Source organism: Mauremys mutica, chromosome 20, assembly GCF_020497125.1.
Source record: "Mauremys mutica isolate MM-2020 ecotype Southern chromosome 20, ASM2049712v1, whole genome shotgun sequence".
NCBI lineage: Eukaryota > Metazoa > Chordata > Testudines > Geoemydidae > Mauremys > Mauremys mutica.
Window position 1 is genome coordinate 23354029 of NC_059091.1, and position 25177 is coordinate 23379205.

The 25177-nt window shown below is 51.9% G+C and overlaps 1 protein-coding gene across 1 annotated transcript in view; it reads right to left on the minus strand.

Moving 5' to 3' along the window:
* Positions 1-25177, minus strand: part of CACNA1A (calcium voltage-gated channel subunit alpha1 A) — a 248225-nt gene that overhangs the window by 147330 nt on the left and 75718 nt on the right. The window contains 1 exon segment of the mRNA XM_044994574.1: positions 1195-1300. Coding sequence (XP_044850509.1) covers positions 1195-1300 — 106 coding nt within the window.

Genomic DNA, 25177 nt, shown 5'->3' on the forward strand with positions numbered 1-25177 from the left:
AGCCTCTGAGTGTGACCTCCCCTTACAAATTGAAAACACTTTTTATTATATTTAACACCATTATAAATGCTGGAGGCAAAGCGGGGCTTAGGGTGGGGGCTGGCAGCTCACGACCCCCCATGTGATAATCTCATAACCCCCTGAGGGGTCGTGACCCCGTTTGAGAACCCCTGCCTTAGGAGAAGCTGATCTCCCATCAGGTGAGCAGCCTTCCTGAGAACACTCCAAACAGCCTGGGAGTAATGGTTGCTATGACTCTACAAGGACATGTGACCAGGCCATATGGTGCTGGCCTCCATCTTGGGATGTCAGTATTTTTCCATAGACTGGTCTGGGAACCAAGCTTTGAAACAAAGGGTTCCTGCCATATGCAAAAGCTATATGAGGCAGGGAGTGACGTCATCAGGTGTTCTTCACTCCCCAGACAGGAAAACTCCTGGAAACACCTGAGGAACAAAGACTGAACTGGGGGAAGTGCTGGGCCCAGGCTAACGGGATTTCTAGCCTGTGTATGAAACACCTGGTGATTCCAATCTGTAAAGCAAGTGCAGCTGGCCCCTTAAGAACCTGCAGCCTGCTTGTATCATCTCTTAGGGAGAGAATCTGCTAATTCATATCCCATCTATCTAGTATATTAAGCTTAGTTTGTGGTTTTTTGTTTATTTGCTAGGTAATCCCTTATCATCACTGAAAATCTATCTTTTGTAGCTAATAAACTTGTTTTTTGCTCTATCTAAACTGGTGAGTTGGAGTGAGATGTGTGGGAATCATAACTCAAGGGCAAAGGCTGTTGCATATTCCTCTCCACATTGAGGGAGGGGCTGAATTTTATGAGCTTACGCTGTACAGTTCCCTGTGCAGCACAAGATGGTCTAATTTTGGGTTTATGCTCCAGAGGGTGTGTGCGCCCAGGGAGCTGCCTTAGCTGTAGCCTTCCTATGCAGGGGCTGGTCAGAGAGCCTGCATGTAACTGCAGCTGGGTGTGTCCCACCCGTATGTATGCTGGTGGAAGTGCAGGCTGGAGGGCTTTGCGGCTTGTCACAGCAGTGCAGTGTAAAAGGTGGCCCAGGCTGGTGGGCCGGGGGGCTCGGTGGTACTCCAGTTCCAGGTAGCACCCCGGGGGGAACCCATCACACTAAGTATTGGAGAACTTAGGTAAATCCAGGTAAGAAAGAAAGAGACGCCCACACTCACCAGTCGTTCTGACATCGGGGTCTTGTCTTCATCAGGCAGGTGCTGCTCCAGAGCAAGAACAATGCAGTTCGCTATGATAGTAGCTAAAATCATGTATTCAAAAGGAGTGCAGCAGAGTCAAGGAAAGCTCAGCTCTTGGGATGGCCCCCTGTGAGTGCTGGGAGCAAGGAGGGCCCTATGCCTCGATGACTGGAGTCCCACTCTCTCAAGGGCGCTGCAGTCTGTGCAGGATCGTGTCTGTCCAAGCGTGTCTGCAGTCAGAAATACCCATGTCTCCCCAATTCCCGGAATCAGCTGCAGGGGCAGATGGAGTCTCCAGGGGGCTGATCCACCCAGCCTTCAGCTCTCTCCCTAGCCTACCTCGCTGTTCCATTCAACCCAAGGACAGCTCGGTGGTGTGTTGAGCCCTGTCAGACCACTCCACGGGGTCCTAATCCCAAGGGTCCACCTGTTTAACCCTGATGGATGATCCCCCACTCTGTGCGGCGGGGGGAGAACTCCCACTCCCTGCTGACAGCCCGGAAGGGGAAGGCAAGGCCAGCTCTGCTGTTGGCCAGTTTAACTTTGTGCATGTGAGAGCAAAGCACCCCAGTTAAGAGCATCCGATCCGGTTAATAAGCCATTATGCAGTTCAACTGTGTTTGGTGCAGCCAAGTTTTGTTGTATTCAGCTAACACCACCCAGAGTCCTAGTCTTGAGACACAGCCACACCTTCCCTATTGCACAGCCATGCCTATGCACAGTGCATTCTGGGACAATCCAGGCAGCTATCCCATAATGCCTCAGCTGCCAAACCAGGCAGGGGTGAGCGCTTTTCAGACACGGTGGGTAAGGCTACGAGTCTGCCACAGAGGTCACGGATTTTGTGACCTTCCGGGAGTTCTGCAGCTACTGGGGCGGACCCCAGGGCCAGCCGCTCGGGTAGCTGCTGGGGCAGTCCCGTGGCCAGACACACTGGCCACTACTGGAGCAGCCTTGGCAGCTGGCCCCGGGACCGCCAGAGCAGCAGTCAGAGCAGCGGTCCTCAGGGCCTCTGAGCAGCAGGCAGCTGGGGGCAGTCAGCCCCCACTGCCACGGCTAGGGCCAGCTGTCAGTCCCCGGGGTCCCCCAGAGCAGCGGCACCCTGGGGTCTCAGGAGCTGCTATGTTTTAGTCACGGGTATTTAATAGTAAAAGTCATGGACAGGTCAAGGGCTATGAATTTTTGTTGATCGCCCGTGACTTTTACTAAAAATACCTGTGACTAACTCTTAGCCTTAAGGATAAGCAATAACCCAAATTCTACTTTCAGTTACACCAATATAAATCTGGAGTAGCCCCACTGACGGTGGTGCCGTTATTCTGGATTTACACAGGCAGAGCTGTGCTCAGAATCTGGCCCAGTGAGTAGATCGAGTTGCTGTTCGCTAAAGGAAGCATGAACTCATAGACTTTAAGGTCAGAAGGGACCATTATGATCATCTAGTCTGACCTCCTGCCCAGGACTGGGTGTCAGGGGAGGTGGGGTCTGTATCTGACTCTGGGAGGGGAATCTAGGGGTCAGAGCAGGGAACTGAACTCCATTCCTGGCTCTGCCACTGACTCCTTGTGTGACCATGAGCAAATCACTTCCCCTCTCCAGATGTTTTTGCTCCGTCTGCAAGAGGGTGGGGGTGAGGTTCAGAGCCTTATCTAGGGAAGCTTCTGAGCATGCTTGGGATGCAGTATGCATGTGCTTCTGGCCCCTGTCTCAGGCATCCAGCAGGTCCCCTTTCAAGCCCCATCCAATGCTGCAGCGCCACATAAAAGGGGTTAAACTGATCTCAGCAACTGAGCTAAACACCAGGGAAGAAAGCGGAGCAGCAGCTGTTGGAATATGGGGCTGGCCCAGTTCGCAGCAGGGGGGCCTGGAAGCTTGGACTTCCGTGGGCTCCTTCTCCCAGAACTAGCACTGTCAGCTGCTGAGAATCAGAGCTTGCTGCAGGCCCTTCCTGTTCATCGATTGGTTTGAGGGGGAAAGAGGCCTGAATCAGTGGCCTGTGGGAGCGGATCCGATACCGGAGAAGTTGGAGGAGAGAGGGCTAGGAACATGCAGGGCAAGAGAGACAGAGGGAGGGAGAAGGAAGGTGAAAGACGGAGCCATCCAATTCCGTGGATCAGTTAAATCTTTTGCATTAAACAAACACCCTGAGCTCTGGTCCCCAATAGCACCCCCCACCCCTGCGCCACGCTCCTTCCCAGAATGGGTTAGTTACTCCATCGTGCCACCAGATTTCTTCTCCTCTTCAGTCTCCCCACTGCCGGCGGCTCCAGGCACCAGCGCGCCAAGCATGGGCCTGGGGTGGCAAGCCGGGGGGGCAGCCTGCCAGTCGCTGCGAGGGCAGCAGGCAGTCAGCCTTCAGCGGCTTGCCTGCGGGAGGTCCGTCGGTCCCGCGGATTCGGCGGCAATTCGGCGGCAGGTACGCCAAAGCCGCAGGACCGGCGGACCTCCCGCAGGCAAGCCACCGAAGGCTGCCTGACTGCCGTGCTTGGGGCGGCAAAATCCCTAGACCCCACCCCACTCCCCTCAACGGCTACGATGCAGAGGGACGCCTTTCCATCCAGGGAGGGGTTCGGCGGAGCTCGTGGGGAAGGGAGCCGGATTGCTTGGTTTGCACTGGCCAGTGGAGAGGGATAAGTAAGATCAGGCCTGTGTCTTGGGGGGAGTGAGTGAGCGAGCTTCGGAGTGTGGGTGGTGGGGGATGGGTACGTAGGAAGAACGCTAATAACAACCAAAGTTAATCTCACAATGGGCGAGTAGTGCCCCTTACTCAGCTAGGAATTAACTAAACCCTGCCGGAGGTGGGTTGGTGGTGTTATCACCATTGTACAGAGGCACAGAGAGGGATGGGATCTGCCTAAGTGGCAGAACCTGGAAGAGAACCCCAGACTCCGGAGGAGAACCCCAGTCTCCTCTGCTCTAACCGTGAGAACCAGCTCCCTTCCAGATCCAGTGGTGGAACTCAGGAGTCCTGACTCCCAGTCCCCTCCCCACAGCCTAACCGCTAGATCCCACTCCCCAGAAATGAATCCTTCCTGTGTCATCAGATATCACTTACGGCACAAACTCTCCCAGGTCAGGCTTTGCAAGTCCTCTCTGTTGTTAAGTCTCATAAGTTTTCCCTCTCGAAGAAGCATTTCCTGGAGGGATTCTTTTGGTCAGCCCCTTTCATATGCTCCTCCTTTCCTACCGCTGGGAATAGAACCCACAGGTCCTGCCTCCCTATTCTAATCACTCCACAACACCAGTCTACGTGACTGTGCCACAGGCCACATGTACCGGCTCTGATTGCTCCTGGGGTTATTTCTATTCACCCTTACAAAAGGTTTTTAAAAGTCTGCATTAGACAGACATCAAACACATACATTTAAAAAAAACATATTCAGTTGCACCCCATGGGTGAGGGGAACAGGTCTTCTCACTCACTCATACACAAAGTTCCTTTTCTATTTTTACTATTTTTGAAAAAACCCAAAGCAGCTTATCCTTTAAAAGAAATGAAACCGCTGTATGAAGCCACTGAATTGTATTCGACACATTAACTAGAAGACAGGAGGAGGAGAACAGCTGACTAGCACAGCAAGTGGCTTGTTAAGACAGCATAAGGTCTAGGGTTTTCAGCCAGGGGGTTGCTAACAGGTTCAGAGGGGTCATGACCATCCTCCCTTTCTGTTTGGCTTGGAGAGAGGCTGGGGGCAGAGTCCTGAAATCTTTTTCTCTTGAAACACTGGGCCACTGTATGTAAAAAGTCGAGAACCACTTGACTAGTGGTTCGAGCTGGGATCTGGAAGCAGAGACTCCCGGGCTGCATTCCCAGCTGGGAGCGAAGCGGGCTCTCGTGGTTAGAGCAGGGAACTTGGAACCAGGACTCCTCGCTGTTATCCTGACTTGGGAAAATCACTTCCTTCTGGTGTGACAATATAGAGCTGAGATGTTGCACACAAACCAAACTGTAACAGCAAACACAGAGCAAGCAGCCAACGTTCCCACAGGCAGAGAGGCCTGAGAAACTGCAGTGTAACAGCATTCAGCAAGGGCAGCTCCTCTGCGCAGGAGCCTATTTCAGCACCAGGCTAGCTCCTCACAGAGGCGCTCCGCTCGGCTTGGCCCCGTGACCCTGCTAGGGCGAGTCTGGCTTTGCTCTGGATGGGTTTTCAGGCCAGCCTCCCACCTTGCCGGGTCCTAGAGCCTGGGCTGCAGCCCGAGCCCGAACGTCTGCACCGCAATTAAACAGGCCTGAGCCCAAGTCAGCTGAAATGGGCCAGCCGCGGGGGGCTCACGGCGGTGTAGACACACCCTGACCGTCTTAATTCTGAGGGCAGAGGGAGAAATTTACAACACCAGGAGAAAAACAGAGCTTCATCCCCGGCTTCGCCTCCCGGGTCAGAGAGCCCCTGCCTGCCACAGCCTGGGTCCAGAGTGGCCAGCCCTACTGCTGATTGCCCCACAGCTCGGCTAACTGCACAGTGCCCCATGGGGTCCTTGCTCCCCCAGTGCCCACTGCCACCGCCCCAAGCACTGGGAGTGGGCTCCCTGCTCTCCCACCTCCCTGAACCCCAGTCCTCCAGCCCCACACACTCTCCACTCACCTAGCACCGGCCTCCTCCCTGTCCTGCCAACCCCGCTCTAGAGCCCTGCACAGCTGCAGCTGCCCTCTTCACAGCCACCACGAAGCACGTCTCCAGATCACGGATCAGATGCAGATACAAAAGTTGTATCTCCGCAGGGCTCTCCCCCACTGTGAGCACTAGAGCCAACAGCCCCCCACCCACCCCCACTCCCACCTCCACCTCATTGAAAATCACTGCTGGAAACTCCCACCCCTCCCCCACTTGGGACTGTGAATTCCTCTCCTCCCCAGCTGTTCCTTGGCTCCACCGTCAGGATAATTAACTCTCTGAGGCCTTTGGGGGATCCATGGATGACTGCTTTGGGGGCCCCCTCCCCACCTTGTTCCCCCATCCCCTTGGCACGCAGCAGAGAGCGTTGTCTCCGCGAAGGTTCGTCTGTAAGTTTTATCATTAAAAAATAAACTCAAATATTTTATGTCTCCACCAAGAAGCTTTTACTTTTGCAAACGGTATTGATTTAATCCTAGAGGCAACTGGCAGCTGTCCCAGGAGTTTAATCAATAGGACAGCACCACCCTACAGACAACCCCAGCCACAGTTCTTACCCATGTCTTCAGTGCCCAGCCCTGCTGACCGTTTCGCGCGGCTCCCCAGCTTGAAGCCAGGTCTGTGGGGATGAGAGGGGTCGCCGAATTGATCAAAGTGATCAGGGCTACAGTGACCCCTGGGAGCGCTCTGCAATGACAGACATTGGTCACTCTTCCAAGGTTCTGATTGGATTCTGACAGGGCCAAGGAGATGGGATGACAGGGAACCAGCAACTTAACCCAGGGATCCCAGGTCTCAGACATCCCCCACCTTTCTGCGAAGTTCCCCTGGGAACCAGAGAGCTCAGGGGTGAAATTAACATCAGTTCGGGCAAGGCTGAAGCTGTGATGTCTTCCTCCTCCTCTGCTGAGCTGCCCTGAACCAGGCAGTCTCTCAGGAGAGTGCAGGAGGGAGAGGGGGCACTGGGTCTGTCTGTCTGCATTTGAGAACGTTACCCTGTCCCAGAGATCTTGGGCCAACCTCATCCCTGGGACTCCTAGGACTCTATTGCTCCTAGGGCTCTGGGCGCCTCCCACTCTCCTCCCCACCCACTCCAGCCAGTGGCTGTGGCCGAGTGCCTGCCTGGTGCTGAAATGTGCAGCGCTAGCACCATGTCCTCTCCTCTCTGCACAGATCTTGCTGAAATGAATGTCTCAACCCCCACGGCAATCATTTGGCAAGAACTCAAGTTCCTGCACAAGCACTGGCTGGTACTCAGGCTCCTGGAGAGGAGATGGAACTGGCCGCTGGTGCCAAATGTGTAGCAGCTCCGTGACCTGCACTACAGGCCTCCGGAAGTGGGACCGAGACTGCGCCGTGACTATCTCCTTCCTCATGCTCACCGAGGAGGCTTTGGCGCTCAAAGCACAGCGAGGCCGATCAGCTGCTCTGTGCTGTTTAGGATTCAGACATACCCCACAGCTGATCTGCAGATCTCGGAGTGAGTTACTAACATCAGCATCGCTGCCCCCCGCCGTGTGGGTCAGCGTCATTATCCCCATTCCACAGAGAAGGAAAGAAATTCGCCCCCAAGTTCACACAAAGCATAACTAAAACCAAAGCCCCAGCTCCACACCTCTAATCACTAGACCGAGTGCCAGGAATCCTCCCTCCCAATCCCTCTGCTCTCACCATTGGAACCCACTGCCTTCCTGCAGGAGCAGGGGAATTTCCAGCCTCCGATTAACCAGGCCTCCTTCAGCGGTACCCTCTGGGGAGGAAAGGGGCCTCACACAGGAATGGAAAATACCAGGTCTGTGATCAGCTGGGGAAGAAGCGAGTGACCCAGGGCTAGTCACAGGCTTCCTGGATGGTGCTGAGTGAACAAGGTGGGTGAGGGAAGGGAAGTGAGTCCAGGTTTGCACCGAATGCGTCCCCCAGAGAGGAGGTCTATTAACGTCACAGCCAGGGGCTGCGCACAGGCCTGCTGCTGCCACTACTCCACTGACAGGTGCTTATGGAGCAAGGGAGGGAGGGGGAGGAGATGGGGAAGGACAGATGGACAGACACACAGACAGACAGCTCCCGAAGAGGGAGGGCATGTCCCAGTCACACTCCCTTTCACCGCTGCAGCAGGGGAGGTCTGGGGGTGTCCATGGAGAAGGGGCGCAGCTTAGCTGCCTTGGAAGTGGCGGTTCTGATTTGGGGCAGGAAAGGCCACCCCAAACCCTGGCGCTTTGGGGTGTGGCGGCAGGTTTGTTTCCTGTGGTCGAGGGGCAATTGAGCTGGCGAGGGCAGCCCGGCTGGGAGGACCGCCGTGGCAGCTGGTCTGAGGAGCACTAAGCCCTCGTTCTGTGGCTCTATGCCCCCCTGCTCCCTCCCCCCCCGCCCCGCGCATACACACTTTTAATTGGCAAGACAATTTCTGATGCTTTTCTCTGGCACTGCAGTTTCTGAGCTCGTCGACGCTGATTCCAAACCTCCTCCAGCTTAGAGGAGGGAGAGCAGCAGCCAGGTTCAGCACATGAGCTCTGGGAGCGGAGAACATGGCCCGTGCACTCGAGCCAAGGCATTACTGCAATTGCACATTTTCGGGCAGAAGGCTTTTTCAACCAGTGTGCTCAGCAATTATTCTGGTGCCATTGTGATGACAGATAACTCATCCCAGGCTGCTTATCAAGCAAGTGCCCCCAGGCCCCAGCTCCTCAGCCTGCCTTCCCCAGGGTACCACTGCACCTCCGTCCTCCAGTAACACCACTCACAGGCTAGGCTACCCTGGGCACTCAGACTAACTCTGCTGTGAAGAGATGCCCTCACCCTCCCCTCACTTCCCAGCCTCTATTCTGTTTCTCCACCCAGTTTCCCCCATCCCTTCTCTTCCACAGCTCCCACGGCCTGGTACAGCCTGCCTCAGTCTCCCTCTACTCCCCTCTCCGCTTCCTCCAGTTATCTAGCACTGGCCTCTACTCAGTCCATCCAATCTCAGTGCAAGAGCCTTCCCCTCTGCAGCTCCTGCTTTCAGCATCACCCCCCACCCATGTCTCACCAGCTCTTCATTAAACTGCAAATCACAGCTGAAAAAAATCTCTTTCCTTTCTTGCCTGTGCCTCTTAATTCCACTCTCTGTGTTTATGGCCTTACAGATGCTATAATTAAGTCACCATACAACATCTCTGCACCATGGCTGGGTCACTTTCATCAGATTAATAAATAAATTATATTAATTTACATTTATATAACATCTTGCTTCTCAGAACACCTTCCAGATTATGGCCATATCCCCAGATGGGGTAAATCAGCGAGCTTTTTTTAACTCAACGGAGCTATACTGATTTATACCAGCAGGGGATCTGTTCCTATATAGCAGTTCACCCAGCACTGGCATGCACCCACTCCTGGGATGCAGCACCTTTTTCACGGCTGCACAGCAATACTGCACAGAGATCATCTGCCCAGCACTGAGATGCAGCCACCTCTGGGGTGGGATGTGGCACCATCCACAGCTGCACAGAGATCACCTGCCCAGCACTGAGAGGCAGCCACCTCTGAAATGGGACATGGCAGCTCTGTAACAGTCGCAAAGCAATGTTATGTAATAATTTAGGTCAGGAAATTAAAAAGAATCCCATGTGCAACTGAAACAACATGGAAATTTCAGGCAGAAGGTAACCTCCCCAAATGCCCAAGGCACCAGAGATAACACCCTTGTCTCCTCTAGGGGGGTAAGTGCCAAGGGATCTTCAGTGGCCATGAGGAGTTAGGACCTGGATTTACATCTCATCCAAAGGGCAGAATCCCAGCACCAGGCCTTAATGAGAGATAAAAACCATCAGCACTTGGGTTTACCTGGGAGGTTTCCCATCCACATACTGTGTAGACTCAACTCTGCTTAGGCTGCAGACCACATGGGATTAGGCAGCAGCCTCGGCCTGTTGGCCTAATTCCCAGCTCTGGCTGTTCACAAGGCCAGCAAGGCTACTGTGGTACTGCCTATTGTAAGGACTGTTAGTTCCAACTTCTCAGAGGGTGTCCTGAGGCTCCAAGTGGAGATTTAATCAGAGGGAAGAGGGAATGACAGAGGGAAACATCTGCCCACTGGAGGAGTGAGGAAATGGCCAGGCCTGGCTGGCTCAACCCACGGGGGTGGCTTTTATCGGGGTGTCTGGACTGCAGGGGATGATGCTGAGCAAAACTTGGCTGCCGCTGGCTATAGCAGGAGAATCATCAGATTCCCAAAAGCAGCCTAAAAGTGTGTGTGGGGGGGGGGAGAAAATGAGAGAATAGGGGGAAGGGCTGCAGAAGAGAAGGAGGCAGGAGCAAGAGAGAGAGAGAAGGAAGAAAAACGAATTGAGAGAGGGAGCACATAACTGAGAGGGAATGGGGGGAGGAGGAGAATGGAAACAGATGGAAGAGAGGGATAGAAAGCAAGAGGAGGAGAAAGCGGAGGGAGGAGAGAGGGAAGCACTGGAAAGAGGAAGGCGGCTCGCCCCATGGCTGCTGGCTGCAGAGGAAAAGCCCCTGCCAGATCACGTGTGATGCCTACAACTGTCTCCCTCTCATTAATTTCACTATCAAACAAGCCGCAGTATCACAGCCTGGATTCCTTCGTGATGAAATATTTAACTAGGAGGAACCCAGCCGAGATCAAAGATCCTCGTTTACAGCGGGACCCCGGGGAGAGTTACAGAGAGGCCGCTGCTGGGATTAACCGGAGGACACACACCTCTGCCGCGCAAAGAGGAACCCGACCGCGTCATCTGGGCCCCTGCGGGTCAGGGGCCAACGGCAGGAGATTCCTGGCCTTGTTTTCCTACAAGGGGGAGCATATGGAGGGGGTGGGGTCAGAGCTGCTGCTGTACAATGGGAAAGGGCCCAGATACCCCGGGGATGGGCATCGCATAGCGAGCTAGACAGGGCAGGCCCATGTTAAGCAACCTCAGGAGTAAGCGGTGGCCCTAGATCCCAGGGCCGAGGAGCCAGACGGGTCAGGGACAGTGAGAGACGACTAGCCTGACGCTACGTCAGAGTTAGCTCCCCCCCACCACCACTTATCCTGCCACTGGTGCTGGGCACAGGCAAAGGGAGCAGGACAGCGACAGGTGCCAATCCCTCCCGGGTGCTCTGCAACCGAGATTCCAAGCTACCCAAAGAGAGCCCCCCCCTCCCCCGCCTCGGCTGGCTGCCAGCCTTTCCCCTGTTGTGAGAAGCACCCCATGCGGAAACACAGAAACCTGACGGCCTCTTGAAAAGAGAATAAAGGAGGGAAATGGTGCCCCAGACCCCTGGTCCTGAGGGGCTGTTCATTCTTCACCCCTGATCACACACACAACAAATGGCCCTTTGTCACGCCGGGGTCTGCTGCTTTGGGCTTGGGTGTTTGTGTGTGTATCACGGCATCTCCTACTCGGATGAAACGAAAGCGAAACCTCTCAAGAGAAAAGTCACGTCCTCACAAATCAAACCTCGTTCTCTGCGCTAGGCTGCTGGGGTGCACACGCCCATTGGGTTGCCCCACTTGTCCCCCCCCCCCCCCCGCTCCCCGGGTAGCCTGTGTGTGTCTTTAGCGGGTTTCAGTCCCTGGCTCTCCTGCACTAGTGCGAGGCGGCTGGGGTTTGAGGTCAGAACGGAAGAAATGTTGTGAGCTCCAGTCAGCTGAAGCCCAAGTGAGTCATTCCATTGACTTCAGTGGGCTTTGGATCAGGCTCGTCACTGAAACGTTAAGAAAAAATATGAATTGAAACACCTCGAAGAGGCACTTCCTTCTCCCGCACCTTCCTGGACTCTCATTTAGAGCCTAACGTTATTTCACAGGGATAGACTGACAAGCCAGGAACAGAACCCAGGAATCCTGGCTCCCAGTTTCTGCATTAGACCCCCTCATTCCTCTCTCAGAGGTGGGGAGAGACCCCCAATTTCCAGTCCCCTCTTGCCCCAAGCACTAGCCCAGGCCTTCTCCTAGAACCAGAACTAGAAACCAGCTGACACCCCAGCTCTAACCACTAGCCTACACTCTCACCAGGGCTGCTGGAGGGGGTAGCAAGATGTTCTAGCCAGAACCATGTTTGTTTATTTTCCATTTATTCTGATTCCCTAAAATGTGCCCAGCTGGGAACTCTGGGGCTACAGACAAACCTTCCTACTGAAACAGCAAGACACGGCAGTGAAAAGGGGGGGCCGCTGTCCAAACTAACCCCTATTCACTCCCCGCCCCGCCACTCAACTCGTGGGGAACAGCGCTACCGGGCAGGGTGCCGAGCGAGTAAATTCAAACTAACTGCAAAAGTGGGAACCCCTCAGTGAGACACCCCTCCCCCCCACACACACACACTCCCCTGACTCCAGTTTAAAGCACTGGCTCCACCACTTCAGCTGATCCCAGTGAGATCACGGGAAGAGAGACGAAAGTGTAGGGGGGACCTGGGCTCAGGTGAGGGGGGGAGGATCAGCTGGTGTTTGAGGTCAATGGGGTACTGCTCCGCAGAAGGAAGGCCCCACAAAAGTGCAAAGGATTAATTATTCATGGCTATGCCAGGGAAGCTGATCCACCCATAGATGTGGCATGTGGACACAGGCCAGGTGGATCATTTGTGCACAGCACCTTCACGTCAGTGAGCGAGAGCGCGACACCCCCCCCACTCCCGCCCGCACACAAGACAGAGCAAGAGGGAGGATATCTGCACCCCTGTGCCTGGGAAGAGGGGTTCTTTTGTTCTGCTCCCGTAAGAAGTCACCGCACCAGCTCTCTTGTCTTGGAAGCTCAATACAGAGGAATTGTTTGAGAGCAAGAGGAATATCCCGGCCAGGGTAATGATCCTTTTATTAAACACACAGATCAGGGCTGAAATATCCAACCAACCACTAGCAAATATGCCAGCAGGAGCAATTCTACAGCAGCTGGACTAGACAGGAAGGGGCCTCTCTTTGGGGACTGTGGCCCTGATTCTCCTCTCATGCCCAGTTTTACCCCATGTTACTCCACTGGCTTCAGGGGGATTCTCCTGATTTACACCAGTGTAAATCTGAGGGCAGTTAGGCCTCCCGATGGTGTCATATGTAAAAATGCCAGGCCAGCATTGGTGTTGGCTTCAAGGGGAGTTAGATTTGCACAGCCAGGTCCGTTATGTTTATAACCGCTGTCCCCGAGCAGGGTGGCTATAGCTACCGATTTAAAAGCTAAGACAACATCTTCTGTTTCTCTAGCACCTTGGATCCCCAAGTGCTCACACAGGGACCACTCAGCCACCTCAGGGTTGAGACACGGCAGCTGTTTAACAGCCACACAGAACACTGAAGTTTGAGACAGGCCGGGAGAAACCCTACTGCACTGTGAAGGATTTGGACTGTGAGTGTGAGCACTTCTCACCAATTCCAATCTTGCACTTTATTTACTGTCTACCTCCGGGATGTGTCAAGCCCCAGTCACGGTGTCACACGGTGAGAGACACATCACAAGGCAATCCCTGTTCCAAAGGAGTTACAGAGTAACATTGACAAAAGCACCTCCGTGACGTGGGAATAGGACTGGCCAGAAAACAGGAATTCCCTGTCACAGAAAAGTGCGAGGTTTCAGAAACTGTTTTCTTTCTGTGTCAGGACAAAACCGAGACCTTTCCGCACGTTGCATGAAAAGCCATAGAGAAAGGGGTTCACCTCCTTCGCTAGCCCACAGCCCTGTGGTAGGAACACCGCGATGGGATGGAGACACTGCTTCAAGTTCCCAGTCTGTCTGATTTAGAGCAGGGACTAGAACTTGGATCTCCCCCATGACTGCCCTAACCCTAAGGCTGTACGGTCTGTCTCTTACCGGTAATGACTTGGACAAAGCAGAACAGCTGCAACAGGAGGGACTGAAAGGGACTGGTTCAGAGCAGTGACCTGACACGGGATCGCCCAGGGCCCTAACCCCTAGCTACTGGCTATTCTGAGATGGTGGTTTCATTCTGCAGTGTCCAATATGTTCCCACAAAATGTTTTGGTTTTGATGAGCTGGCATTTTCCAGCAGAGAAGCTTTTCGATGAAGAACTCGCAACTACCTCCACTTGGGAGTCTCAGGCCCAGGGTTTAAAAGGTATTCAGCTATTGCTCCGCTCAGCATTGCAAAGCCGAAGTGATTCAGATGTCTAAATCCCATTTTCAAAAGGGACAGGCACTTAGGCACCTACGTCCCATTGACTTTCAAAGAGACGACAGCTGTTAAGTGCCTAAACCATTTCTGAAAGTGGCCCTTAGGCTCCTAAATCCTTCAAGTGCTTTTGAAACTTTTGCCCTCAGTCTACAGATTATTACATTTTATTTTAACTAGCATATCAATCAGACCCCAGTGTGGGCTAATCCCAAATCAACTTCACTTTGGAAATCAAAGTACGTTAAAAAAAGTGCAAAAAATGCCTCAGACTAATTTGCATGAATGTGTAAAATGTAACAACAGTGAATCCTTTAAGAAAATCAGAAACCACTTCCAAGGCAAGGCCCTGGCTCGGTGCACCAATCTTTATGGTTGTATTTCAGACCAGAAGAGGAGCTGACCCAGATTTGACTCCAGAAGAACAGATGGTGCCACTAGTTGTTAACCAGGCACATGGGTCATCAGCAATGTTTGAACTTACAACAATCAGACTTGTAGCAAAGGCGTCTGCCACTTGAGCAAGGGAGTAGCACCATTAGCTAGTGGCAGCAGTAGGCTGTTATCTTCTAAAGAGGACATGACACAAACTTGGCTAGTTAATTTGCACTAGGATTAAGTGGAATGCTTCTTGCTTCATTTTTTAATCCATTTTATTGTCCACAAAAAAATGGCTGAACGATGTCTGCAGCCTCTTCTTCTCATGTCCTCATGTGACCAGAAATCTATACATATCCTTACCTGTGTACAACCCTCCTTGCTACCGTCACCCTTAAACACCAGAGGGCACTACGGAAACCTACACCCACTCACTACAGGTATGGAGACACTCCACTGCGCAAACAATACCAAGGCACCTACAACCGCTAATGTGGTACTGAAATCCATATGCATGTTCCTCTTCCTTTCACCCTCTCCCAAATTGTGCTACTGAATTTCTCTCTCTCTCTCTCTCTCACACACACACACACACACTTCCCCCTACAGACTATGGTCATTTACTAGAGAAATCTATAGACATGCAAATCCTCAACCCACAGTGTGTAACAATAAGCTGTGCACCGGTACTCACCTTACACCATGTTTAACAGAAATGTACTCCACCCAAAACCAAACACACATCTCACAATTACCACAGTGTACTCAACATCTGCCATACAGTCACACAACAGGTATGGTAACACACGTAGGAAGCTGCGCACACATTCTGCCTTTCACAATTACACACCCAACAAGTAGGCTAATGGGTTCACCTCCGACATATGCACAGGGAGCTCTCAATCTGCCTCCCTGGGGCTCACCTCTTTTAAACAGAGCTAAAGGAAATGTGAAATAAAGATTTTTATAACCACCGCATTGTCAGGAACAACTGATGAAGAAAACTCCAGGCTAGTGGGCAGCTGGGGTAAATGTGAGCCTGACATAAATAGTGAAGCTGAGCAGTGTGTACACAGAGCACATGCAAACCATGAGGTTACACCCTGACACGGAAGGTCTGCCTACACTGCAACTAGACACCTGCAGCTGGCCTGTGCCAACTGACTTGGGCTTGCGGGGATCAGGCTTGGGTCCTGTTTAATTGCAGTGTAGACGTTTGGGCTCAGGCTGCAGCCTGAGCTCTGGGACCCTCCGACCTTGCAGTGTTGATCCACCCCAAGCCTATGTCACAATTAAACAGCCCCTTAGGCCAAGCCCCATGAGCCCGAGTCAGCTGGCATGGGCCCGCTGCATTTTTTAATTGCAGTGTAGACATACCCAGAGTCAACACCAACCAAGAAATACATTGCACAGACATAGGCATACCAAGAAATACACCCAAACACACACTCACATACGGACATATACACACGCAGATACTAGAAAATACACCTAAACACAGACACACACACAGACACACCAGGAAATGTGTACACATTTACACATACAGGGAAGTGCCTCTAGACACAGATTCTTGCACACACCAACACCCCATATACCACAACATACATACACAAACCCCATTCAACCTAGTGCCAAGTTTTCTAAAGAGATCAGTACCCGGCAGCTCACACTGAGAATAGAGAACGAACACACACACACACACACACACACTAACAAGAGCTGCTTAGGTGCTGGACTTGTGTGAAAATCTGGCCCCAGTTGTAGTTACTGAGCCCCTAGACGCTAACCACAAACACGTAGACACTGAAACAAACAGTCTTCAGAATTCAATAGATGCCACGTAGAATGAAGCAAGCTGGGACAGGAGATCTGATTTTCAGATGCCTCTGACTGACCTGTTCCCAGACAGTCACCACTGCACCACCCCGATGGCTCTTTTCACAATGCAGTATCTTTGATGGTCAGATGTTCCTGTGGTATTGTCGTACCTTGTTTTGCTACACTCCCAATCTGTGTCCTTTGTGCTAACAAAAAATGAAATATGTACCTGGAAAAAAACCTCATATAGATACAGAAGAAAACTCACACAGCCCCAGCCCTGGAAATGCAACATACACCTAGATATGGAAAAATCCCATACACACATGCCCAGTACAGCTACAGCCAGAACCCCTCAGCCCCATACACCTAGACCCAGAAGCCCACATTCCTCGACACTGAAACACCTCTTAACCATAGACATGGAAACACCCATAGATACACACACCCCAACGTACGTAGAGACACACACATGCCTTAGGCACCTAGACATGGAAACACAAAATCCTAAAGACATGCACACCCCATGCACCTACACACAGAGACACCTCAAACACCTAGACACACTTCATATACATACACAGGACAACACACATCCACATCATACACCTGCACACAGACTGCACAGACCCTTTCACATGACTCCTTCTGGTGTATCACTGTCCCAAAGGCAGACAAAGCCCTTTCCACAGACAAAGGGGCAGGGGGGAAGCTATTTTTCCCAATGCAGGACACTGGGCAGCAGTTCAGCTTCCCACATCACACATGTCAACGTGTGCAAGCAGCCCAGGATAGCCAAGCAAGAGATGCCAGGCCCTAATTAACCAGAGCGTGTAATCAGCTCATTAGGAAAGTGCTTTGAGATCCCTGGGAGAGAGGCAGAAGAGAAAGGCAAAGTGTTGCTATTAGAGCACTTAGCCTGGGGGGGAATCTGAGTGGGCTTTGTGTATGTGAGATTATTCATTATTATTATTATGAAATTGTAAAGTGCAGCAGTGAACAACACCCCGACCCAGACAGCCGTTCTCCTCCTCTCCGAACTGTCTCATTCCGTTACTCTTACCTCACTTCTCTCTTCTCTGACATCCCCACTTGCTTTTTCCTTACTCTACAATATCCACAGACCGTAAAAGATTCCCAGCCTGAGGGCCTGGCTGGCGTTTCCGCCACGAGGGCACCAGTGTGACTCCAGCCCTGGTTAGCAGGGCCTGAAGCATCCCGCTCACCTGACATGGGCTGGGTGGCCTGTGTGAAATGAGCGGGGCGGGTCTCAGTCCAGTTCCTAGTGGGACAGGGATGCTCCATGGCACAAAAGTAACCACATTAACTCTCTCGTTTGGTGTCCCAGTGAAGAGGCCAGGCTGTGACTGAGCTTGTGTGTGTGTGTGTGTGTGTGTGTGTGTGTGTGTGTGTGTGTGTGTGTGTGTGTGTGTGTGTGTGTGTGTGTGTGTGTGTGTGTGTGTGTGTGTGTGCGGCTTGCACTGCCACTGCCCACACCCCCTCTGTCTGATCCCGCAGATTCTGTGCTGACATCAGGATCAGGACTAAAGGTCAGTGACCCGAGGGGATATGGCACACGGAACCCAAGATCTCCCCTTGAAGGCAGCTGGCAGGCAAGACCTTTATGCCAAAATTAGCATCTCATGCAACTGATACCCTGAACTTTAGAAACAAAATATCCTTGAGAAAAAAGCAACAAAACTTGTCTCAAGCGACCACTCAGCGGAGATGTAGTCCTGTGAACCTGAAGTAACGCTACCGAAAGCAGAGCCATGCTGGTGTGAGGGGGGTATATTTGGGGCAGGCTTGGGAGTCAGGACAGTGGTTTGTGGCCAAGCTGCAGGCTATGTGCTTATCTGGCCCTGCTCACCATTTTATCTGATCAACTCTCAGGCTTTAATGAACTTATCCTCACAATCCCCACCCCCTGTGAAGTAGGGGCACATTTTAACCCCATTTTCCATATGGCGAAACTGAGGCAGGAAGAATTGACTCGCCCGAGGTCACATAGGAAGTCTGTGGCAAAATCAAGAATGAAACCCAGACCTCCTAAATCACCGTCCAGGATCTTATGATTATTTATACTACAGCAGCAACTACAGACCCCACTCAAGTATCAAGGCTCTGCCGTGCTAGACGTTGGACATGCATAATGGAAAGAGGGCCCCTGCCACTAAGAACCTGCAATCTACGTACAAGAGAAGAGACAGCGACTGGATGCAGCAAACCGATGGCGGGAGGATTATTATGTTCTGAGTTTGTTCAACACTGAGCCAGTGGGCTCCTGGCCCAGGACCGAGGTTCCTTGTGCTACCGTAATACACCTAATAAATAACATACAGCCCCCAGCCCCCGGGGGTCCTGGGCCATGACTGAGGCTCCTTGGTGCTACGGTAATAAAATAACAATCATGGTAATATAATGAGACAATATTATTAGCACACTAAGCAGCAGTCAGGGCACACCAGCCCCATAACCATTGCTTGGCCTTGACCCTGCCTCATCAGCCTTCAGTCCTTATTACAGCCTCTGTTACATGATGTGACAAGTGAATTAAGGGAGGAGGCCCATAAAGACAGAACCTAGGGACTAATCCTGCCCTCACTCACACCTCGAGGTTGCTCCACTTGCCTCTTGGCCGTTCTGTAGCATTTTTATGCTTTGCCAACATTAACCAATCAATCCTGTCGATGCTCCTGGGAGGCTGATCCGTATAATTATTTCCCCATTTCACAAATGGGGAAACTGAGGTACAGAGCGATCAAGGGCCGGAATTTCAAACATTTGCCTCTTCCATTGCGGCGCCAAAATAAGGGGCTACATTTTTGAAACCGCTGAGTGTTCAGGCGCCAAAGTCTTCTGGCCAGTTGGCTAGAACAGCTCTCTTTCAAATCTAGAACCCAGGAGTCCTGACTTCTAACCAGATGCTCAGACCACTTGACCACAGCCGTCTATAGCAGGGGTTCTCAAACTTCACTGCACCACGACCCACATCTGACAACAAAAGTTCCGACATGACCCCAGGCGGCAGGGACCAAACCCTGCGCCCGCCTGAGCGCCGCCACCCCAGGCAGGGGAGACAAAGCCCAAGCCGCACTGCCCAGGTGGGGTGGCCAAAGACAAAGTCTGAGCCTGGCCATCCAGGGCTGAAGCCCTGAGGCTTTGGCTTCGGCCCTGGGCAGGGGGCTCAGGCTTGGACGCCATGTGGTGGGGTTCGGGCTTCCGCCCGGGGTCCCATCAAGTCTAACGCCAGCCCTGGCGACCCCATTCTATTGGGATCATGACCCACCTTGGGGTCCCGACGCACAGCTCGACAATGCCGCTCTATGGTGAGGGGGCTAAACTGGGGACAATTTTCTCAAGTTTCCAAGTTGTTGGAGGATCTGAGAAAAAGGAGCCTAGGCCTGAACCTAACCCCTATTACCATCCTAGTCTCTAATGCCTTTCTCCTCACAGCGCCTCCTGAGGTAAGGCAGCACTCTCACCCCCCACCCCATGGAGAAAGCAGGTGCAGAGAGGTGAAGGCCCAGATCCTCAAAAGTATTTCGGCTCCACTAAAATAAATGGGAGTTAGCTGCTTAAATAGCTTTGAGGATATGGACCTAAGTGACTTGCCCACAATCACACACGATGCCCAAGATCACAAGAGACCCGAACCCCACTCTCACAAACCCTACAGTGGGGCTCCTAGCCACGGCACCAGCCTTCCTCTGGCTACGACACTGCTGGGTCATCGCAGAACCAGCCCATCAGGTTCTGCTAGAGCCAAACCAGAATCACCCCAATTCTATTCCGATGTGACTATTCTGGGGAATAGCCATACACCCTGGAATCAGCCCATCTTCCGAGAGTCCAAACTACTAGCCACCAGGGAGCCAGCTGCAGGGACCGTACTGCCCTTGTGCGAGCCCGCCCTCCAGCCAGCTTCCATCAGGGTGCGCTCAGGCAAACTCCCAGTTCCTCTGGAAGGAAAGCGCCTTCTTCCACGCAAGGGCTCGCTATGCCACCACGCTAGTCATGACTGACACTGACTCACTCGCGCTGCAGGGACTGGAACAGCTGCAGCAAGACCATGCACGATGACTGGGGACGCGTGTGAAATGCAGCGACACGGAGTGAATTTGTTACCTTCGAACCAACAACAACAAAAGAGAGAGAGAAAGAGAGAGAGAGAGGAAGCCACCGAAGTAAAAGCTTGTCGGGAAAGGGGACACAGCCCCTGTTAGATTCATTGCAACACCGGCCCTGGAGCAGCAAAGCTAACAGGGGCACTGAGAGTTGGTTTGTAGTCTCCGTTTTGTAAAGGAACCCGGATCCCATGTATGGATATTCATGGGGGGGGGACAGGAGGGGAGTGGGGGACTAGTGACAAAAATGTTGCATTCCTCTCCCCAGCGCACACCCCGCTGCTCACTGTTTGGCTAGAGCAGGCGGCTGCATCTCCTGCTCGTCCTGGAAAAGGGGCAGCTGAAATGGTGAGTTCGCTCCTCTCTACAGGTAACTTCCAAACACCGGAGCTACATCTGCCGCCCCCGTATCTTCTACTTTGGAGGAAGGGACAGCAGCACAGGTTGTTCCTGATGGAGGCCCCATGAACCTCTCCTCCTCCGAGGAAAAGCTGCACCCCCGGCACTTGGATCAGCCTTATTGTACGACTCAGGGGCCATCTGAGCAAACCTGGGCCCAGTGTACGATTCTGCGTCACTAGTAACAACCCTTTGCCCTCCCTCGCACTTGCAGTCTGAGGAGCTCAAAGCCCTTTGCGAATAGAAAAAAGGTAAGCCACCTTGAAAGGTAGAGAAACTGGGGGATAGAGCTTCCTTAGGGCCATGCAGGTGGGAACAGAACCCAAGAGTCCTGGCTTAGCAGGCCTGGCTTTAACCGCCGACAACCCCAGCTCACAGGCCTGTTCAAGGAGCCCAGGTGCCCGGCTCACAGACCCCTGCCTTAGTCACTATAAACAATCACCCACAGGACCCTGAAGTCGTGGTTCACCGTTCCCTAATTTAACTGCTAGACCAGACTCCTCTCCACAGCTGGGCCCAGAACTCCTGAGTCTTGTCACCCAGTCCTCTGCTCTAACTGCTAAGTGACACTTCCTCCCAGAGGGAGGGATACAATGCAGGACACCTAGTGCCCAGCTCCTCACAACAGCCCCTAAATAACACTCCCTTGGAGCAGAAAAGAGAACCTGGGAGTCCTGACTCCTAGATTGCTCCCACTCCTCACAGGGGTTAGCATCAGGACTCCCACCTCCTTGCCCGCTGCTTCAACCACTGAACAATGCTGGAAATTGGCAGTTTCACGGTGTTTTGACTGAATTTTCAACAAGATTTCAGGCTCCTTTTAAGCCAGCGACTCAGAGCCAAGCTGCAGCATGGGTGAGAGGGGTTGGAGCGGATGACGTGCCCTTGCTGAGTCCTACCCAGCACTGCTTTTCTAATAGCAACGCTGAGCCCCAGGTTCAGAGCTGTAACAATAGCCTGCAGGTGCTCCGTATCCCATGACCTTACAAACGTCGCTCCTGCTGAATCTAAACCCGCTGGCAGCTGCCACCGGCTGTCTTTCCACCCGCAGATGGGACAGTCCCCAGCGGCTCTTCCCGATCAGGAATCTGGGGAGGGAGGGGAGTTTTAATTTTTGCAATCAGGGAAAACTCTAGAGGCAGGTAATTCTAGGCGCTGTCTGCCTCAGCAGAAAGCAGCCTCTGAGAGGACTGTGTGCAGCTAGCAAGATCCAGACACTTTTGCAATCTCTTTGAGGCCCCACCTCCTGCTGCTGCTGGTAAGGACAAAGCTGCATCCTCTCATGGGAAGTCAGGGGCAGGGGTGTGAATTCAACCCATTGGCAGGATGCTGCTGCCTCACCGGGAAAGGAGTGTGGCCCACCCAAATGTGCCAACATCCCAAGAGCTGCTGGAAAATCGCTGGCTTGGGGCCCAATTACTCCCTTTTAGTACGGCTCCTTTGAGAGTTACGGAGCCTGGCTCAAATCTCTTCCCTGTTAGGGTATGCCCGAAGGTGTGGGAGTCTGCGTAAAGTGACAGGGACACACTGAGCTTGAGCAGAGAGACACCACCACAGACAGCGTCTTTAATAATGATTTCTAGCTCTTACTATTCAGGGATCTCAAATGAGGTTACCATCAGTAGCCCCATTTTACTGATGGGGAAACTGAGGCACAGGAAGGGACTTGTCTGAAGTCACCCACGAGCCAAGTCAGGAATAGAACCAAGGTCTCCTGAAGTCCTAAAACCACTGCTTTATCTAGCGGGCATACGACTTGCCAAGTCAGCCAACTAGCCCTGTGTATATGAGAGCTACCATATTACCCAGCGTACCAGGGACTGAGCCAAGGATCTTCAACGCTAAAAGCAAGGTTTCAATAGCTTGAGCTAAAGCTCCCTAGCTGGGGCCGTAACACACCGATATTTCCTGTGGACTGGGCACACAATGTCGAGTGCGTTACATGTGCAGAGAGGTTTCCAAGGGCTCAGAAGAAGAATGACAGTTTAACACACCACTTTCCAACCAGACTGACCAGAGGATTTCCCCTCCTTTCACACAGAGCACATCCCAGCTTGATGTATTTCTACTATGGTATGTCACACTCTGGCCTCCACTTCAGCAGTCATTTCCCCTCTCTGCATACGTCACCCCAGGTAACATTGAGCTAGGCTAATCTAACATCTGTGAGAGTCAAATCCATGCCCTGCTGTAATCCTGTTGAACTGCCCAACTTGAATTAAAAAGCACAAGACAAACATACAGTATCCCGGAGACCCAGTGTTCAAAAGTCAAGAGTTAGGCATAAAAAGTCATGAGAGCTTTTAAAAATACTAATCCCTGGGTACTTTCCCCTTGCTTTCTGGTGTTTGACCTGCAGGAGTCACATTTCCAAGCTTTTCTCCATGAGCAGGAGAACTAGAAGGTACTTTGTTTAAAAATTAAAAGCTGAGATTCTGATGTAATCTTGGGACTTCAGGAGCTGGAGCTCAAACAAAACACCAGATATCACAAGGCAGCTGGCAACACTGGATTTCCAGCTAGCCACCAACAGCCCAGTTCCATTGGCCAGACGCATTCTGTATGGGCCTGATTCTCCCATCACTAGCACTGCTATAAACCCCCAGAGACTCCTGTTATGCCAGGGGAGCTAATGCTGTGAAAGCAGCATCCATGAGATCAAAATTAGATTTTCTATCTTTATTTATTTTGGACATTTATTTATCTACCTGGGGCTAGATTCTGATCTCAGTCACACCGGTGATCAATCTGATGACTACCCCACAGACTTCAAAGGAATGCCTCCAGCTACACACTAGCACAGAGGAGATCAGAATCAGGAACACCTGTGCAGTACATGCTAGTTAAATGCATACCCCAAACGGACAAAATATCAGCCTCTGCCATGGACACGGCCTGCTCAGATTTGGGCATGAACACAGATTCCGTCAAAAACAGTTCTTAGGAAAGCTAAAAGCAAGAGAAACATTTGCATTAATTTTTTTTATATTTTGTAATTCCAGCAGAAGTGGTTATTAAAAATAAACATTCCCATTTAGCAGCATATACTTTAGGGCGCAGTGTGAACCAGGAAAATCGACTATAAACCAAATCAAAACTGAGCTCGCTCTTTTCCAAAGTCGGTGAAATATACAAAAACTTGCACCTGGTATAAAAATAGCGACAAGGACATTGGGGGCCTGATCTTCAGCTGCTGTAAACCAGGCTGGCTCCAACAGTTCTACTTATTTGCAAGAGCTGAAGATCTGGACCTGATTCTCATCAATCTTCCCATTTTAATAATCTCAGACGTTAGTAACACAATGAAGGACAATTTTTGTTGTTTTAATTATATGTGTCCTGATTCCTACCTGCCCTGCACCTTCAGTAATCAAGTACATCAACGTGAAGGGAGTGCAAAAGGGGTGTAAAAAGCTACCTCATTGGTACGGTAGCATTTTGCACTGGTGCTGCACCAGGACAAGGGTGAATCAGGCTACGTGCACGTTTACACTTGGGCAACGAGGATATAAAACACCATTTTGATATGATAGCATTTTGCACCCACTTTGCATGCGTGTAAATGATTCAAGTTGTGGTACAGGGGAGAATCTGGCCCGTGATTTTTTCTAAGCTGACTGTGCAATCAGGAGAACCAAAGGCAGTGGAAATTTTACAGCTGCAATAGGGGGGATGAATTTTGTAATGTGTAAGAGCTGCCTCACAGACACCAGTATTGAAGGGCTAAGAATTTGGGCTGCCCTTTTGCAGAGCTGCTGGCTGGTTTTGCTGAACTGCAGACCTCACTCATACAAGTTGTCTGATTTCAAAGAGCAAGGGGAATAGGAGCGAGCCCCTTGCTTTGAATGCTGCAGAAGTGGAGGCCTGGAGTTCTCCCTGGAAGATGGATCTCTTCCTCCCCCCACCCCTCCGGCAGGTCCAGCAAAACCAAGGTTTGTCAACCTGCAGGGCATGGCCTTTAGGCTAGTTCCTGTGGGAGACCAGTGGGAGGGCTTGTGAGTGTTGCTAGAGTTTAGCGTAGTTAATGGTGGTCGCTAAGGTGGTGTGGGAATCCTCCCTGATTTCAATGGAATGACACAAGAGACAGATCCATCTCACTAGCCTGAGGTACCTGGTAGAACCAGAAGCGGAAAGCTAGATACAGAGGCACACAGTATGGGGTAGTATATTAGCCTGGGCTGAGACCTTCCAGGATGCATTGTAGCCAGGAGCAAATTTGTTTATGGCTGAGTTCTAAGTCCTTGGAAAACGAGGTCCTAACAGGAAATCCAGACTAAAACTCCCTACGAAGCGCTCGCAGGCGGAGACACTACCAGGTGACACATACATGACCCCAATCTCTCCTCGAGAGTCAACTCAGTTGCTCTGAAGCCAGACGATGGACAGCGGTTAGATGGAGGGGGAGATGGGCACAGCTTATTTCTACTTTATTTGTATTAAAAAAATTAACCATTCAAATGTGTCTAACATTTACCGATGTGAATTTGATTCCATTCCTCTCCCTGACCTTTTCTCTGTC